An 18,828-nucleotide genomic window follows, 5' to 3' on the forward strand; every position below is an offset into this window, starting at 1 on the left:
TGAAGTTCATTTTAACGCATTTCAAGACCCAGTGTTGTTGCTCGGAGTTTCAAGTAAACATATCATTTTAGTGTCGTTGTCAGTCATCAATTGTTCAAAGTGCTTTTAGAACATGCAGCAAATGGAAGACAACAGGGAACGCATTGTTTAATACTAGGATGCCTGTTACGTGCGCTCTTTGTACCGACTCTTCTTTTCTGGTTGCCATGCCTCAAAAAATGCAGAGAAACTGGGTGATACTCAGAGAGAACAGCTGCGTTATGACCAGCGGTTTGTAGAGATGATCCCATGAAACGATGGGACAGTAAAGCGCTTTCATTAGCGATAGATTCCCTCTGCAGAAGGTGATGTGATCAGTTTTTTCTCTTGTCCTATTAGAAAAATTAGGGGAAATAATCTATTAAACTGGAAAGCAGCCAATTGAAATCCAGTGGTTTTTGGTGGAAGTGCACAGTTAACCCCTGGAACACAAGACCTACCACCTCACTCGGGTTTCACGCCGAAAAGGCAGCTTCGCGGCCGGGGAGAGTTTTGCAGCGTTTCCTTTTTTCCCGCACTACATCTCCCGGCATGCCCCGCTCCCGGCGCGCCTTCCCGTCAGGCGCCGCGCGGGGCCCAGACTACACTTCCCAGCAGGCACCGCCGCCGGAGGAATACATCACCCAGGCGGCTCCGCGCCGCCGTTCCGCGCATGCGCTGCCGAGGGCTGTGCTGTTGCTCCCTGACGGGTGGCTGCGGCGGGTCCTCGCCATGGAGTCCTACGACGTGATAGCGAACCAGCCCGTCGTGATAGACAACGTGAGTGCGGGCGGCCGCGCGTCCCGGGAGCTGGGAGGGCGGGAAGGGCCCGCGGGCCGCAATCCCTTTGTCATCGGGGACGGCCGCGCCCCGCCCGCCGCCGCCGCCCCCCCCCCCGCCGGCCTGGCCGCCGCCTCAGGCCTTCGTACAGCGCTGTACGCTGCGTCCTCGCAGGCCGCCGCCGGGGCGGGGCTGCCGCGGCTCGGCGCACTGCGATTGGCTGAGATGCTTGCTTGTCACCCGCCGGAGGGCTGCTGTCCCTCGCTGGTGGGGAGCGGCCCCCGCCGCCGCCGAGGTGCCTGCTGGCTGGGAGGGGCGGGGCGACCCCATTGGCTGGGGCAGCTGTCAGTCAGTGGGGGCAGCCCGCCGTTACCTGCCGAAGTAAGGGTGCCTCCCGCCCCGCTGTCGCGGAGGGCACCTGTGCTCATTGGCAGCTAGAGCTGTCCGTCAGGCGGGGCTGCACCCTGGCGCTGCGGCCCCGCCTTGTCCCTCTTTGTGCCTGGGGGACAATGGCGGCTGGTGTGCCCGGCCTCGGCCGGAGTCCCAGCATGCCTTGGGGGGAGGCGTCAGCCGGACTCCCAGCAGGCTCTGGGCGTGTCTGCTCTTCTCTGTTGGACCATGCTGGAGATGGTACCCTGCAGCCAACCCCCCCATCACAGGCAGCTCCCTGACAGGCCCAGCAGAAGGGGGATGGCCACCCCCAGTACCAGCCACCTCCTCGAAGCGCATCCAGCCTAGTAGTCACAGCAAGGGAGTGCTGGCACCCAAGGCATGGATTCCCATGCTGAAGGCCGCAGGAGGCAGAGCTCCTTAAGGAACTGCTCCCAGCATGAGGTGCATCAGCTGTAATTTGGCAGTGGGGTGTGGTGTCACAGATGGTTGCTCCTAGCTGATAATGCTTCCATTAGCTCAAAGCAGACCTTCAACCTGTGTGGGTAATAGCTTAGTTTGAGATGAATGAGAGTGATTGCATGCCTTGGTGAGGTACTTCTGAGTCCAGTTCTGATTAGCCCCATCTATGCTGGCCTCCCAAGAGAAAGGACTATCCAGGAAGGGGTGCGAGGTCATATGTTGGAGGGAGCCTCCTTCAGTGTAGTGAGTCACAAATTCATGCTCCTCCCTTCTGACCTCTACTGCCAGTGATTCAGATTTTGTTGTTTCGAAGGGTCAGTGTTGTGCTCCCTTCTTCCTCCATAATCTTAATTTCTGCTGAATCTTTTTGCCATATGACATGTGGACTTGCTAGCCTAGCACTTCTCAACCTATTGCTTTTTTTTTCCCATAAGCTGAATGATTATAGGTCTTCTCAGATCAAGCCAATTATTATTCTGACCCCTTCTTTATTATTGATCCCAGTTTCCTCTCTACAACTTGAGCTCTCTGATAAAGTTTTGGTTTTGTTTCTTCCCCTGGAATCACAGCAGGGAGACTTAGGTTAGACACTGAAGGAAAATATCTAATGGAAAAAGAGATTAAGCAGTAGAATTGGGAGAAAAACATCTTATCTTCTTTATTGGAGACATTAAAAAACAAGTTAGGCTGATTGTCCTTAGAAATGACTGGAGTAGCACTGACCCTGCTGTGGTGTCGAGTGATTAGCTAACCATTAAAGTTATTTCTAGGCACTCTGGTACTGTGAGGATGAGTTTGTTGTGCTATAGTCATATAATAGCAGCCTATATCTAATTTCAGCATGTCCTTTAGTTATTTAGCGCAATGATTGCTGCCCCTGCTTCAGACCTGAAGAAGGGCTCATGTGCCAGCAACTGACACTGTTTCTTTTCTCATTTTATCAGCTGGTCTTATAAAATTTTTCTTCTAATTTTTCTTCTTCCCTCTCTGATAAATGGGTTCCCCCGCTTCCCCTCCCTGTTCAAGAAGTAGAATGAAGCTGTTGTTGTGACATCTGCCTTTAATGCTGGCAGGCTGTCGGCCAAGGAGCCTTGTGGTGACACTGCATTTTTGGTACTCTTCTGAGTTCAGGCAGGATGGGAAGTGGAGCTGCACAGAGCAGGCACCACTGTTCCTGCTGCCTCATGACTGCTTTTCCTCAGAGAGCTGCAAGCACCTTTTCAAAGCTGAATGTTATCCCATCTCATGTATGCGTGTGTATAGGAGGGTGGGGAGGGGGAAATGAGATACTGAGCTGGTGAACAAGCCAGAGCCCCCCCAGTCCCAGCCCTGCTCTACTATCTCGGCATGTTCCAAAGGAACATTAAGGTATGTAGCTAAAAACTCACCAAGGAGGGTTTTTTCTCTTACCAAACAGTACGCTCAGCTGCATGTTTTCAGCAGGGAGAGTTTTGTACGATGCAGTGAGAGGTTGGAGCTGTACCTCAGCACAACCTTAATACTCTTCATTGGCTAATAAGTAATTTTTAAGAGTTGTGTTCCCATCTTACGCTCCAACAAGCTCTCTCTGAAATAAGTGGTCTGGGAGCCCTGATGAACATAATGCACATGTAAATAGACAGCATGGTTCAGCTGTGGCCTAAGCAAGTACAAATTCCTTGACCTCCATGGAATTGTCTCTGTTTACATAAAAGAGGATCAGATTTGGCTTTGTAGTCTAAATGGTGGCATTTTAAACAGCTGAGCCGTCAGTAAGGGCCGTTCTGTCTTTGGTTTGTTCTTGATCTCATAAAATGTGTATCTAATAAAATAGTTTTACAACAGTATGAAATGTGCACTCTCCATAAAAAGTGCTACATGGCAGATTGACTCCTGGTGATTTCCATTTAAATTTGAATCCTAAATGCGTCAAGATGAATGAATCAATAACGGACTAGCTACAGAGCTAGCAGAAGAGGCATGTTCAGTTACTTCAAGGTACTCAACAAGGATTTTCCATGAGATTATCTTCCTTGACCTTTACATTCGACATGTAGTTTTTCTTTCTTCTTTTATCCTTTTGCTCAGATTAAAAAAAAAACCAAACCAAAAAAAACAAACAAAAAAACCCACCAAGCAAACGGGATGAAAGCTCAGCCAGGATAGTTACTGGTGGAAGGACATTAATTTTAAATTTTTTTTTAAGTTTTAATAAATCAGAGCTTGATTATTAAGGGAGGATTATTATAAGGGAGGATGCATCGTTTTTTGCTTATTTTGAAACAAAGATGAAAAACCAGGTCTTTACTTTAAACCTTCTGAATCAGCCAGGGTTATTTCAAAATTTAAACCTTTTCTTCTCATTGTATAGGAATCTCAAACTGGTCTATAATAAATAGATTTACTCAGTGCACGCAGCTTCAAAGAAGTAAAATGTTTTCAAGAAAAATTGAATAGGTCAGAGAGTGCTGTCAGGTCTTTGTAGTGTGGAGATAGCAAACAGCTGTGCTTGGTTTATTCCCAGGCACTTGGAAGCACAGCTGTCTTCAAGTCCCATCCTAACAGCACATTCAAGACAGTCATTCGTCTTTGACTCCAGCTAGGAGTTCTGAACTAGCAGCACATTCGGTTAACTTTGAACATCAATATGTAAATCTTAAAATGCATAACTTGCTGGGAATCGCACCAGGACATGCTGGGTAATTTTTGGCCTGGCATAAGGAAGTTTCAATCTCTGCATTAAAATAGGAGCATCATTGTTCTCCTGAAACCACTTCCCAGCAGCAGACTGTGCTGGCAGCAAGATCAGTCATTATTTTGAATAAAATATGCAAGAAGCACAATATTCTGATGTGGTTACGTTACTGTATTTGATTCAACTTTTTTGCTGCAAGGCTTGACAAAGGATGGTATTATTTCCCAGGTATAGAGTTGTTTATAAGCTGTGATAAGGAAAATCAAAATAGTGGTTTTGTTTTATTCGTTGCTTCACTTTGAAGTGAATAGCCAGAAGAGAGTCTGTCTAAAGGGAAGTCTTTTTTAACACTTCACAGGCCGCTTTGTCACACTGGTACCTGTTAGTGCAGACTTTGGGAAGTAACTGGAGCTGAGTCCCTCTTGCCCAGAGGGAGTAGTCCTGCCCAGGTGCCAGCGTGGGTGTGCTCCTTGAGCCAGACTGGCTGCAGGCGTTTGTCAGGAGACAAGGATTCGAGCGATCTGTCTTTTATGTCTTTTATAACTAGCTAGGTCTGGTTTGCAGAGTGTTCCTGATACTCATCTCTTGCAGATGCATCCTGGCAAATCTGACTCTGTCCGTCTTAAGGCAGGAGTGCCCCGGCCCTGGTGGCAGAGCACACAAGCTCTGTGCAAAGCCCGGCACCTCAGCTGAAACTGCTAATGAAAGTAGCTTGGGAATAAGGTGCTGGACTGTGAACTGGAGAGGCTGGGGCCGCTTCACATTCCTTTTTGCTGAGCCTGCTCTGGCTGGTAACCTCTGGCACTGGAATGGGGCAGGCAGCTGGGACAGCAGCATCAGAAACCGCTGCAGCCAGAGCTTGTCTGGCAGAGCTCTGAGCAACTCATTTGGCCTCAGCCTCCAAGTGAAAGCAGTGATGCTGACCTACGCAGAGGTGGTGGGAAGGGGAAAGCGGTGGAGGAGCTGCATCGCTACTCATTTTAAAATGCTCTGGGGCACCCAAAATGTCTTTTTGGCCTCAAAAACAGAGCAGTTCTGCTGCAGAGCCCTTGGGAGTGAACATGCACTTCACAGGCTTCAGTGGAAACTCACATGCTTTGCTCCCAGTACGGGGTAGAGCGGAACTGCTCCTCTTTCTGCAGAAGAGCTTGCTCCCATGGTAGTCTGGGATTACCAGTGAAACAGCTTATCTGAGGCGATCCTATGAAAATCCGCTCCTTAGCAAAACTTGGGTGTTCCTACAAGCTGCTCATTGTTTCAAGATGTCATTCCCTTGTGCAGGCAGAGGAAATGGAGGAGGGGAAGGAGTCTGCACGGATCCAAGTTGGTAATGGGGTTCCCAGGATGCTTCTGGATGATACCGATGGGGATGGGAGCTGTGAGGCCAGATGCCCAGCACTGACTCCCTGCCAGGGCCTCCCTGCAGCTGGTTTTACCTGCTCTGTGTTTGCTGCTTTTGCTGCTTTGAATGTTGCAGAAGGCTTTTTGGATTTGCGCCTTTCTGACTGCCATACTTGATCTCTTCTTCCTTGTCCGTTCTAAGCAAGCCCTATCCTGTCAGCCGCTCTTTCTGCCTCCAGCCCTTCCCCTTGCAGTCTGACTGGCACCTTTGTTCTTTCCAGACCCCAGTCTGGGTTTGTTTCCAGTGTCTTTTCTGACCATATTTCTGCACCTGCCTCCTTAGCATTAGCTAGTTCATTCACCACCTGATCTTCTTTTCCCTAGTCTCCGCTCTATCCTGTTTCACACAGTCCTTTCGTACTCCCTTCTCTGACTTTACCACCCTCCCTCCATCTTTTCCAAATCTGCTTCTTCTGAGAGGCCTACAGCCTTCATCCTCCCCCTTTTAGCAGTGGCTCATGAGGCTGGCACAGTTCAGTTGCTCTTGCTTGGCTTTCTGGAGTGCTCTTCTCCACCCAGAGAGTACTTAAGATCGATAGAAAACTGCAGAGCTTGGATTTAGCCTCCTGCACCCCTAGCAATAACACTGGGTAGAAAAATACTTGTCCGTACAGAGCAGCGTTTGGGTGTGTACGCGGAGCAGTACCAGGATGCTCCTGGATGTTTGTGCTGTGTGTGATGTGTTGCTGCCAGCGAGGTGCCAGTTACTCCCCTCTAGTGGCCAAGCTGGCCTGCTGGCACCTTCCCGTCCCCAACCCTGCCCAGCGAATCAATCCCTGGGGAGCTCTATTCCTAGTAAAAAGGAGAGGATCTGACAGTGCTGATGTGCTTTGCTACTGCTTTAAAACTTGCAAAGATGACTGAATGAATGATAAGCTCACGTATTTATCTGTTGCTCCCACAGGGCTCGGGTGTGATTAAAGCAGGTTTTGCAGGTGATCAAATACCGAAATACTGCTTTCCAAACTAGTAAGTATTCTGCTGGTCTTGGTAAGTTCTTAGTACCATGTACCAATTCTTTGATACGTAGAGGGGAAGAATGATCCAATTTTGTAATTGGAGAAATTAGTTATTCTTTTTCTGCCTGCTGCACAGAAGCATCAGGGAGAGGAGATCTCTGCTATTAAGTACTTTGAGATTTTCCGGGGGACACACACACCATGAAAGATGACTTATCACTTTGTCAGGCTCAACACCCAACCAAAGCTGTAGGATCCTTTAGTCTTGAGACATGAGGAAAAGGGTGGGGAAAAAGACAAAGTTGGGATGAGAGGTGTGAAGACCTCTCTATTTCTTTGATGTGTGGTCTGATGTCTTGATTCCTGCCAAACTTCCTTGGAAGTTTTCTGAGAGTTTTACTGGAAGGAGGACTGCTGGATCAGGAACTCTGAATAGCTACTGGCTTTTATTTTCAGTGGGGTGGGTTTTTCATGAGTATGTTTGTGTTCTGAGCAATGTGTTCTGTATTGTGAGGCGGGGTATGGGACTATAAATGTCTAATCTGAGAAGCCTACTTGAGGTCAGGCAACACCATGTGGGTCTATCAGCTCAGACCATTGCTCAGTCTAGCCGTGTTCACCCCAGGCACTGTTGGAACAAATAAGTCCTGAATCATCAGGGAAAGTGTGCCCAGACTCAGCTGGCTTATGTCCTGCCAATTCAGAACTGTCTACAATCTGTTCCCTTCACCTCTGATTCTGAGATTAGCTCAGAGCAAACCTGGGTCTGTCTGCACCTGGTAGTGCCCGCAGACTCGCCCATCGCTTTAGAAAGTACTGGTTAGGACAGAGAGGAACACAAAGTAGTTAATCCTTGGGTGCATCTGAGCTCTCTCTCTAGAAGCATTTATATTCTTGCCTCTGTTCTAGTGTGGGCAGACCAAAGCACATTCGTGTTATGGCTGGTGCTTTAGAAGGGGACATTTTCATTGGTCCAAAGGCAGAGGTAAGAAAACCTGTATACTGCACTTCTCCATATATCTCAGTATGCTGCTGTAAGGAGGGGCTGTAGCAGTTATGCATAAAAGGGCTGTGGTTCTTTGGTATCAGTGTATAGATCTGAAGAGCAGAATAGATTGTCACTTTTAAGTGTGTCCAAGGTGGAATGGGAGGCTTCATGAAATTCTTGTGCCAACCTGCACAGACCTTTTCCCCAAGTCCTTCTATATCTCTCCTTTTTTCCTAGGCTACTTCTAGGTCTGTAAGGTTACATCCCCATCTTTTTGACTGGGAACTTTAGAAATGGACCCTACTTGGTTGCCTTTTATCTCCCTGGTGTGGGCAAGAAGCTTGCTTTCCACAGTCCTGCTTTTGTCATCATGTAGTCATATGGTCTCGCATTTCTTGTGAGCCCTCCAAACTACATTCCCCAATACCACCCTGTTATGTTTTATGTCATGACTGAGCTGGTAGAACAAAGATACCATTTGATAGGTGTCTGTGTGTTGGCTTGAAAAGTGTTAGGATGGAATGTGCTCTGCAAATGCCAGACTTTCCTACTTGGTATAAAAAGGCCTTCTTTAATCTCATGAATACTTCTCTGGGAGGGATGTTTGTGATTATTGTTCAGTTTTTGCCCTATATGCTTTTTATTCTAGCGGAATAAAAAATAAGTGAGTCTGACATTAAGTCATAGTCATAGCGCTCAGAAATGTGATTGTTTGAGTCTCTGACAGGTATGCTCTATTGTCCTTTCTGTTTGCTCAGGAGCACAGAGGTCTCCTCTCGATCCGATACCCAATGGAGCATGGCATAGTGAAGGACTGGAACGACATGGAGCGCATTTGGCAGTATGTGTATTCAAAAGACCAGCTTCAGACATTCTCAGAGGAGGTGAGATACCCTATTATGTAATGGCACAGGCGTCATTCACTGTGTGTATAACACCAGGAGCCTCGGAACTCCGGGAAAGATTTGGGACTTTTCCTTTGCTCTCCTTTCTAAATGTGTCTGTTGTTAAATTAGGCTCTTTCACCTCTCAGGAGGTACTGCATAAGAAGTGTCCAAGCAGAATTCCTCCGCAGATCTAATGTTCTGGCCTGACTGAAAATCTGACTTTCAGCATTTGTTATTCACACTCTCTCTAATGATTCTGCTCTAGGCCAAGTGCTTCTGACTTTTCCTGTTCTGCCTGCACATCAGGCATATCCACTCAGCAGTGACATGATTTGAAGTGAGGAAGGAGAAAACCACAATCCTGTGGTCTGGAAGGAGCTGACCGAAAAATTATTAAATGACTGAGAGCAATAGGTTGTATAAGTGGAGTAGGAATATTTCTGCCTGCTTGTGTTAAGGCGATATGCCTTCACCCTTTCTTAGGGTCTGTGTATTTTGGCTAATCTGGCTGACTTTTGTCACTGAGAGTCATCTTGTTCGTCCTTCACGGGGCAGGGTTGCTCACAGAGTAGATTTCCTAACACTTCTTCATAACTGGACCAGAACCCTGCTGGTCTTCCAACTTAATAGAGGTTATTCACAGTCTAATACAGCTCAGTAGCTGAAATTATTCCCTTCTACCTGTCCTCTTGCACCAGTGGTTCCTAAAGTGAATAAATTAGCAGAAATTTTCAGGAACACACATCTAGCTGCCTCCTGGTTATTGCAGCACAGCTCCTTCTTTTCTTTACCAGCATCCTGTGCTGCTGACGGAAGCACCCCTAAACCCACGCAAGAACAGAGAGCGTGCTGCTGAGGTGTTTTTTGAGACCTTCAATGTGCCAGCACTATTCATCTCCATGCAAGCTGTGCTTAGCCTGTAAGTGTCTTTTGTCTTTGATTTGCGCTTGTGAAAGGTTGCTGTGAAATCCATTTTTTCACAAACCAAAAAACAACCTGTGGAAGACCACACTGATGTCTGACTTAGTCCCTTTTCAAGCAAGAACTGAAACTAATTTTTAATTTCTGTAATAGAGTCTACAGGAATTTGCTGAACTATGATGAGAACTAGGTTTTGGGGGTTTTTTTAGCCCCTGTTCATGTGAAATCTCTGCTCCCCGAATTGAGCCTGGATGTGCTGCGTGCTTTGGGTCACTTTGAATTGCTTGTTCTGACTTGTTTGTTTGCCCCTTTGCTAGCTACGCGACTGGGAGGACTACAGGAGTGGTGCTGGACTCCGGGGATGGCGTTACCCATGCGGTTCCCATCTATGAAGGCTTTGCCATGCCTCACTCCATCATGCGGATTGACATTGCTGGCCGTGACGTCTCACGCTACCTGCGTCTCTACCTCCGGAAGGAAGGCTATGACTTCCACACAACCTCCGAGTTTGAGATTGTCAAGACCATCAAGGAGGTGGTGCACTGTCTGTTTCTGTGTTTATCCAAGAAGGGATTTCTGCCCAAGGGGAGTCATGACTTGTGAAATCTAGTGGGAATTGCCAGCCTACCTAGCTCCACACCTCATTCCTTTGTCTACCTGAGGGAGACTAGGGCCACTAAGATGATTAAGGACTGGAGCATCTCTCATATGAGGAGAGGCTGAGAGAGCTGGGACTGTTGAGCCACGAGAAGAGAAGGTTGGGGAGAATCTCATCAATGTATATAAATGTCTGAAGGGAGGGTGCGAAGAAAACAGAGCCAGGCTCATTTCAGTGATGTCCAGTGACAGGACAAGATGCACAAACTGAAGCACAGGAGGTTCTGTCTGAACATACACTTTTTTACTGTGAGGGTGACCAAGTAGTGGCACAGGTTGTCCAGAGAGTTGTGGGGTCTCCATCCTTGGTGATGTTCAAAAGCCATCTGGACATGATCCTGGGCAACCTGCTCTAGGTGACGCTGCTTGAACAAGGGGGGTTAGACAAGATGACCTCCAGAGATCCCTTGCAACCTCAGCCATCCTGTATTCTGGGAGACTTATAGTCAAGGTTGCATCTAATCCCTATTGAGGGGCTGTTAACATGGAGATGAAGACAGGCTGGTGGTTCAGAATCTGTTTTGCATTTGTCTGTGCTACGGTTTCTCAGGGTCTGATGATATCTTTCATTAGTGTTTGTTTACCCTTCAGGGCAGGGGTCTGTAAAATCCATGGTGGGTAGGGATCACAAGTGGGATATTGCAAGTTGCTTCCGCCCTTCTGTGAAAGAATTCACTCGCAGCAGTCACGTTTACAAAAGCTTCCCCTCTTTATAGGGTCTGCAGTGTTTAGTGACCTTAGAGCTATGCAGCAGTTTGGAAAGGCATGATTAAGATCCCTAGCAAAGCAGTTACCTTGGCTTTTGTTGGTGTGCCAAGAGAGGAGGACAGAGGTGGGACAGTGAATAGTAGCTCAGAGCTGGTGACTGCTCACAGCAGCTTTGCAGCATGGCCATGCTCACACAGACAGGTTGCTGTCTGATTTCAGCAAGGCTGTGTGTGACTCGGGGCTGCCTGCGCATCCATGCCTTCCGTACATGGGGTCAGTCCTCAGATCAGTGCTGACTGTGATTGCTGTGTGCTGATGCCTGGCAGGTGCTGCCATGCTGTGGGCCCCCATCACAAGCTATGATTGCCGCAGGTAACTGGGCTGAGTCAGGAGCCTATGCCAGGGCTTGAGAGTGTTAATGAGCTATTCTTGAGCCTGTGACCTACCAGCAAAGGACCATAATGGAAATAGTTTGCTTGTTCTGCATGGCAGTATTTCAGTGTGGCTGTGCTGAGGGAGCGGTGCTTGTGCTTCATGTCACGGTACAGCTGAATGGCTTCTGCCTGTTGCCCAGAGCAGGAGACTTCATAGGGTTGTAGGTTTTAACCCAGTAGCTACTCTCGGTTTTACAAGTGCTGATTGCTGAATGAGAGAAAAAGCTGACGTGCAGATAACTGCAGCATCTGTGCACCAGAAGATCTAGCAATCAGAGGCTTGCTGGAGAACTCTTTGCTTCAGAAGAAGCCTGTTTTATACGAAGCGTCAGTTGCAGTGGCCTTATGGGACAAAGCAAGAGGCTTGTACTCTTCATAAATGGGCAAGGCTCCCTTTGCATCTTGGGTGATGAAACTATTAAAAGATGTTGTGCTGACTGTTAAACACAGTGTCTTGCACCAGTGCAGTCTCTTCTCTGGACTACACGCTTAGGGAAACAAAGAGCAGGGGAAAGTGAGCCAAGTCCTGCTTTGCATACTGACTACCCTCACCAGTGAAACTGCTGAAGAAGGGAGGAAAGAACCTGATGTTCGCTCTGCAGCCTGCACCTTTGGCTTTAGGGAAAGTGTTGCAGATTTCTAGGATATATGTGCCTGGAACTTGCAGTGAGATTTCTGTTAACGTTGGTGCCATTTGTGACTTGATTTGCAAATCTGAGGGGTTGAGTGTGGCTGCTTATGTTTGCAGCTTTCTTACCTCTGGAGAAGTTTGGATATGCAGCCTGAATGCACTGTGGCAAGCACAAAGCTGAGATCTGTACATAGGAATTTCTCAGTCCCAAAAGCTGCTTGTGATCTGTTGCAGTCTGTCTGACTTGAGCTGGTTTTTTGGTCTGTTTGTTTTTTTTTAAGGGGGAAAAAATAGGAAAGAAATTTGGGGATGTTGAAAAGTCTAGAGGAGAAATTACCTTAAAAGGGGAACCCTTAATACCTACTTCAGTGCAAACATTGTTCTCTGTTTCTTTGTTTACTGTGAGGGTGGTCAAACACCCTCAGGTTGCCCAGGGAGGTTTGTAGATTCTCCATCTGTGGAGATGCTCGAAACACAACTGAACACGGCATTGGGCAGCCTGCTTTAGCTGACCCTGCCTGAGCAGGGGGTTCGACTAGATGATCTTAAGAGGCCCCTTCCAACCTAAACGTTTTCTGTGATTCTGTTTAGATATTTTTTTTTTCATCTCCAAATGCTGACAATTTGAAGTAGCAAAGCTTACTGTGGAATAAAAAATACGGGGTGCTGGAGCAGTTTGAAAAGTCAAAGTATTTTGTTTCCTGTAACTTAAAATGTCGGTGGGCAATGGGAAGTGAGCAGCTTAGATCATGTTAAGAAATTTTTGCTGTTGGCTATTAGTTATCGTTTACTCTGTTGAAATGTAATAGTGGACTTTCTTCACGTTCCTAATCTGTTGCAAAGTTACCTGAGCCCACCTTTGTACAAGGCTAGTGTCACTAAAGGTGTTTCAGGTGCGTGTTTTACTTTGCCCTACACTAGGTTGGAAGTGCTCACGGTATAGTTACCCCATCTGCGCTAGAGGGAAGTAACTTCTAAGCAGTAAGGGAGAGCTGGAAGCGAGATGTGAGCAGCAGCTAGAGGGGGTGTGAGCATCCTTGATGTCCCTAATCATCACATGGAGCTGTAGCATGAATAGGTATTTTACCTGATGTGAACCCAAAAGGTTTTTTCCCCAGCAGAAAATATTGTGGAAATTGGTCTCCCCAAAGGGATACACGGATTTTGATTGTTAGTGATAAAAGTATTTTATCAGAGGCATTTGGGTTTACCCTTCTCACTTCCCTCTCCCTGACTCTTGTTTCCTCTCCAGCGTGCCTGCTACCTGTCAATAAGCGCCCAGAAGGATGAGACTCTGGAGACCGAGAAGGCTCAGTACTACCTGCCAGATGGAAGCACTATTGAGGTTTGTAAGGACCACCCTCAGAGGATTCCTAATGTGAAGCACAGGGTTTCCAGAATAGGCTTCTGCCTAGTGATGGGAAATTTAATGCAGTGTTAGGTGGGAGGGGATAATTTTAAAAGACCAGAACTCATTCCAGGCTGTTGAGTGAGCACTGGAATTTTTAGGGGAAGAAAACATTATCAGAAACCTCACAACTACTGGAAGTCCTAGGTAAGGATACAGCATGACCATGGGGACTCAGAGTGCAGGCTCTGATCTAGCAAATCTTTATGCAGATCAGGAACAGTGTGGGTAGTTATCAGCTCACTGTAAATTCAGCAGTGGTTTTGTATGTGGCTTTTGTCCTGCCTAGAGGTGCAGAAACAATTGCTTTGAAGAGCGAGTTACGAATACTCCTCAAAAGACTGAGCCCACCATAGAATGGTTGAAGGAGAGGAAATACAGGTCTTGCCTCCAGCACCAGGGGTGGATCTGCTCCCTTTTCTGCCAGTGACCTGCTGTATGGGGCTGAGCCAGTTTCTTCATCTCTTTAATCTGCAAAATGGAAATAGTGCCTTTTCTAGGAGCAGTAGACCAAACTGGTGTTCGCCTGGGAGCTAGTGATGCAGCATGAATGTCCAGGAAACTTCATTACTCTGAAGTTTCACCTAAGGCCCAAACTGTAGACAGTGAACAGAGCCACACTGCTCTCTCTTCCTCTCTGTGCTAACTTCTCCCCTTGCAGATCGGCTCTGCCCGTTTTCGAGCCCCGGAGCTCCTGTTTCGGCCAGACCTGATAGGGGAGGAATGTGAAGGACTCCATGAGGTGCTCGTTTTTGCCATTCAAAAATCAGACATGGACCTGAGGCGAACACTGTTCTCCAACATCGTGCTGTCTGGAGGCTCCACGCTTTTCAAAGGTTCCTGCCTCTCCTCTTTCAGTGGGCTGTGACATACCTGATCCCTTGCTTCCTTCTTGTGTGAAACTGGGAAGGTAACCTAGATCACCCAACTTGTCCTGTGAGATGAGGGCTGTGGGAACTGCGCTCCCTCACGGAGGGTTACTGTCTAATTTTTTGAGTCCTAGTCATACCCTTCTGGGTATGCAAGACACCTCTGTGCCCTTACGTATCAATTCCTGGACTTGGGGGGCTTTTATCTTTTTCCTACTATCACTCTGCCTGTGTCAGGACTGAATAGCTCTGCTCATTTCTGCTGCTCTAGTTTGGGATAGTTGAGACTGGATACCTAAAAGGCTCTTGCATCTCCTGAGGTTCTTTAGGTCTTTGGTACCTGAGAGTGTCCAACAGTCCTGGTACTGCATGAAATGTCAGCTACATGTGTGCAGAAAACTTTCTACCCACCCCCTCAGGGCTCAGCTGGCCCCCATCAGCTTAAAGATACCCTCTGCCAGAACCCATCAGCCTGTTATCCACAGGTGGACATCTCCAGATAGGTCCTGGTCTTCCCATTCAAACCCTGACCCCCTATACAAATGGGCTGGACACAGGAGAAATGCCCAGGGAAGGAGGAGAGAACTGGCTCCTCTGTGGTCCTAGCTAAAAATCTTGTTTGTTCATCTCAAGTTGCTGCTGAGGGACAGAGCCCATTGTGCCAGTGTTTGAGGTCTGCCTGAGGGAGACACAATCCCGTTATCTCACTGGCTGTGTTCTGTGCCTCTCCAAACTGGTCTCTCTGTGACATCTGGAGTGGGATATTTGAATAGGACTGCATAGGACATGTCCGCATTGTTAGTAGATGGAACTTGGGATTTTGCTGAGGGGCTCACACTACACATTTTCTGTCTTGTGTAGGCTTTGGTGACAGGCTGTTGAGTGAAGTGAAGAAACTAGCTCCGAAGGATGTCAAAATAAGGGTAGGAGCAATCTCTTTTGTGTTTATCACTTACTACACATGTTATTCTGTGGCCTTTGAAGAACCATGCTGAGAATGCATCTGCCATTTGCTTCAAACCAGAAACGATTTTCCTGAGACAGCCCAAGAGTATTTGCTGTTGTGATGAAAACCTATTTGGTTTCATCACTGAGAAGGTGGCTGCTCTGACAACATGACCCCTGTCCAGGATCCTGGACCACAGTGGCTGTTTTGTGGGGTGCTGCTGGGTGTCTTCCTGGTGGGAGAGATCATACCCGTGTTTGTCAGCTGTTAGCCCTAGTGAAACAGGGGCAGTGTGCCAGGAGGAGCAGACTGGAGCTTGGGAAGGTACTAACCAATTCTCTCATTCTCCCAGATATCAGCTCCTCAGGAGAGATTGTATTCCACATGGATTGGGTATGTACTGCACAGTGATACCTCTTGCTGTGGGATGAGGGCTGGGGAGGCGCAGCCTGCTGGCACTCACGCTGTTGTCCCTTCTGGTGCTGTGTGTCAGGAGGGTTTTGTTGTTCAGCTGCACGATGCTCAGCGTGTTACTGGAGCAGCAGTCAGAAGGTGGTTTGAGAGGGGGAGGCTTGTGCCAGGCTCTGTACTGCCGGCACGTTTGAGGCTAACAGGAGGGGAAGTGACTGTCCGGAGAGCGTTTCTGTTGTAGATAATTGGGAGCCTCAGCACCTTTCTGATGTGGGGAAGTGTCACACAATAGAAACAGCTCATTTCTGCAGAGATATGATGAGAGTGTCCCCAGCGTTTTCCTATAACCCATAACATGCTTGTCTCTCCCCAGTGGCTCTATCCTGGCCTCACTGGACACCTTTAAGAAAATGTGGGTTTCAAAAAAGGAATATGAAGAAGACGGAGCTCGTGCCATCCAGCGAAAAAGCTTCTAGCCCTGGGACCTGTCCTCAGTCTCCTCCGAAGACCCACTTCAGTTCTAAACTCGCTTTTCTGAGTCCGAGTGTCTGAGAGCTGCCTGTGTGTGTGTGTGTGCACCAGCATGCCCCGATGTCACTGAGCAAAGACAACAGCAGCAGGAGGGTTGTAGTAGTACTACTAACTTCTTTTTTTTATTATTATTTTTGTTGGTTTTTTTTTTTAAATGGAAAGGAGAAAATACCAATCTGAATTTCTCCAGAATGGCCCATTCCTTTTTCATTTCAGTCCCTTAATTTCTGTGTCGCAATCACATTTGTCACTGTAAAACAAACAAGCAAGCAAAAACAAAGGGAACAGCTTATAGAAACTGCCGAGCAAGCCAGAAGGGAGCCAACCACTGCAGACTGCTCACGCAGGCTCTAGTCACCCCGACTGCAATGCCTGGATTGTCTGGAAACACATGGCTGAGGCCCCATAGCTACTTTCTTCTTCAGCAGTGTCTTTACCATCAGTAGGTTTTTGAAGTTGTTTTTAATAATGTTTTTATTAAGAGAAAGCACATTCTCAACAGTTAAGCCCATTTGCCCCCACTGTTTTTGGTGTGTGAGTGTGTGTACGCGTGCGTAACTTAGCCTGATGTGTGGGTCTGCACCACAGCTGGAGCGGTTGGTGATAGGACTTAGTTTGTATTGCATGGAGTAGAACAAAGCAAATCTAATCAGCTGTCATTGTACTAGGCGGTTATTCTCTTGTACCTTGTTTTAAATACGTTTTCTCCTCTGCAAGCAAGTGCCCCAGAATGGGGGTGAAGGCACTTGTGTGTTCCCCCTCAACCTGCCAAGGTTTACAGTGCTGAGTTCTCATGTTCTTTCTCTGTAAGAATTGAGGCTGTTTCCCTCTTTCCTGCCATGTCAGGGCAAAGGGAGCATGTATTTGCAGCCAGGCATAACTCCTGTGTACTTTATCCATTCTGGGTCAAAATAATAATTGGAAAGGTGCATTGTAATGTAAGAATTGTTTTATTTATTGAAATGTCTGAGGGTATCTCAAATACTGACCACAGCACCTGGGAATTACGCTTTGGGTCTTCTTTGAACACCTGTTACCCAGCTGTCCATTGTTCGATGGTAACACTGTTTACAGCACACATGCTTAGCAGAATAGCCGGCCAGCCCTGCGACACCACCCAGTAACTGCTCTTTAGGGAGTCTTGCTGTTCTCTGTGAATACGCTGAATGAGAGGACAACAAACTGTACCAGGGCGTTGGCACGAGCAGCAGGTTTGTGAGCAGGAAGCTGTTGCGATGGCTCTGTTCTGCTGTGCATATGCCTTCCTGCTCGCCTGGTGGCTGCTTTGCTTCTACTGCTTTTACAGCCATGGGCAGGCCTACGGACCCGCTTGTGTTGGGGTGTGCCACTGTTTCCCCTTTAGGTTTTTTCTTATGCATTATTTGGTGCTCTTTTTTTTTTTTTTTTCTTCCCCCTCCCTTGTTAATTTTCTGCAGTACCTGGCAGCAGCAGCGGAGCTGGAGTTGCTCGGTGGCAGTTCCTGTTCCGCTCCTTTCTGTTCATTGCCACACATTGCCTTGGGGTCGCTCTCAAGCGCAGAGGTGGGGTAAGAGCTGGAGGGCTGCTGCAGAGGCGTGGCAAAACCTGGTGCATTGCCCCAGCTGAGATGAATGTAAGCAGCAGTGTGTTGCCCCTGCAGGAACCATGTTCTCAGGGCTTGCCACTGGGCTCCGAGAGGCTGTAGGCAGGCAGGTGTGGTGGTCTTTTCCCAGCTGAGGCCAGGCTGCTTGTTCACCTACCTGCATCAGAGCAGACTGTTTTTTAAGCAAGAACCTGTCAGGTAGAAAAGAGCTGTCAGTGCTCAGCCGCCTTCTGCTGGAAAATCAGTTGCATTCTTGCTGGTTTGCTGCAGCATGCAGAGGGGAAGCGGCAAACCCCTCGGTTCAGTTACCACGTGCCCCCCAGGCAGTGCCAGCGATCTCTTCCTCTGCCTCCCAGCCCCTCTGCTGCCCTTGCAGAAGCAGCAGTGCTCCATTTTGTAACCTGCAGTGACCAGACAGAAAGGTGCCGTCTCTGATCTAGCATTCATTTGATCTGCCTGACTGTTCCCTTGCACATGTTGCCTGGTAGCGCCCAGCATACTTCAATAAAATCATTCATATACAACCTTCAAGCCTCCTGGCCTCATCTTCCCACATTTGCATTTTTAAGGAGGTAACTTGTGTTCTCCTGCCTGTGCAGAACTGTTGTGGCCAATCTCTGCAAGGAGACACCACCTCTGCTCCAGGATTGCATTCCTGGCCTGGCTTTTGAGCTGAGGGAGGAGATTCGTGGGCTGCAGCTGTGGTGTGCACTGGTGGTGTCCAAAGCTGCTCTTCTCAGCAACCATTATGTACTATGTTTCTCACTGCAGACAGGTCGGGGCAGTGGAGGTGTACAGAAGCTGTGAGTGAGGGCTGGTGCAGGCAGCGAGGCCAGCCCTGGCTGAGCAAGGGCGATGGGAGCAATGCTGCTGTTGTCATGAGAAGGGCTGGTGCCAGCCCAGGCACTTGCTGAGAACTGATGAGGCAAGCTTTGCTCCCAGGGCAGGCCTGGGGACATGGGAAGGTGGCACAGTGCCCAGGCCAGCAACTGTCCCCAGAAGCAGCTGGTGAAGGAACAGGACAGTGCAGTCCCTGGGGCCTGCCAAAGCAGCAGGGGTGACTCGCCTCCCCCAGAAAGGCAGGGGATACACCAGCCCGCTGATCCTCTCTGCCCCCTGCAGAAACAGGCCTAGGCCCCAGCACCCAGTTTTGCTGGAGAGGAGCGGTCCC

General features: G+C 48.2%; 1 protein-coding gene across 2 annotated transcripts; it reads left to right on the forward strand.

Moving 5' to 3' along the window:
* The first annotated feature begins 730 nt into the window (after window positions 1–730).
* ACTR1A (actin related protein 1A) lies at window positions 731–18,182 on the forward strand. 2 transcript variants are annotated; one of them, XM_050898743.1, is made up of 11 exons: window positions 731–798; window positions 6,630–6,694; window positions 7,594–7,669; window positions 8,431–8,556; window positions 9,354–9,478; window positions 9,798–10,014; window positions 13,163–13,255; window positions 13,980–14,154; window positions 15,049–15,110; window positions 15,486–15,526; window positions 15,918–18,182. In XM_050898743.1, exons 1-11 carry the CDS (start codon window positions 751–753, stop codon window positions 16,018–16,020), a joined length of 1,131 nt encoding a protein of 376 aa, XP_050754700.1. In that variant the 5' UTR covers window positions 731–750; the 3' UTR covers window positions 16,021–18,182. The 2 variants fall into 2 exon arrangements, with proteins under 2 accessions (XP_050754700.1, XP_050754701.1); XM_050898744.1 differs by lacking the exons at window positions 731–798; window positions 7,594–7,669 and having other exon boundaries at window positions 6,646–6,694.
* Window positions 18,183–18,828: the final 646 nt, after the last annotated feature.

The sequence above is a fragment of the Gymnogyps californianus genome, chromosome 6, assembly GCF_018139145.2.
Source record: "Gymnogyps californianus isolate 813 chromosome 6, ASM1813914v2, whole genome shotgun sequence".
Classification (NCBI taxonomy): Eukaryota; Metazoa; Chordata; class Aves; order Accipitriformes; family Cathartidae; genus Gymnogyps; species Gymnogyps californianus.

Bases quoted from the DNA above. Each gene is read 5' to 3' on its own strand.
- ACTR1A (XM_050898743.1), top strand. From the start codon at position 751: ATGGAGTCCTACGACGTGATAGCGAACCAGCCCGTCGTGATAGACAAC. The intron at 8,557-9,353 runs GTGAGATACCCT...TTTCTTTACCAG, and splicing joins TTCAGACATTCTCAGAGGAG to CATCCTGTGCTGCTGACGGA. The intron at 13,256-13,979 runs GTTTGTAAGGAC...CTCCCCTTGCAG, and splicing joins CAGATGGAAGCACTATTGAG to ATCGGCTCTGCCCGTTTTCG.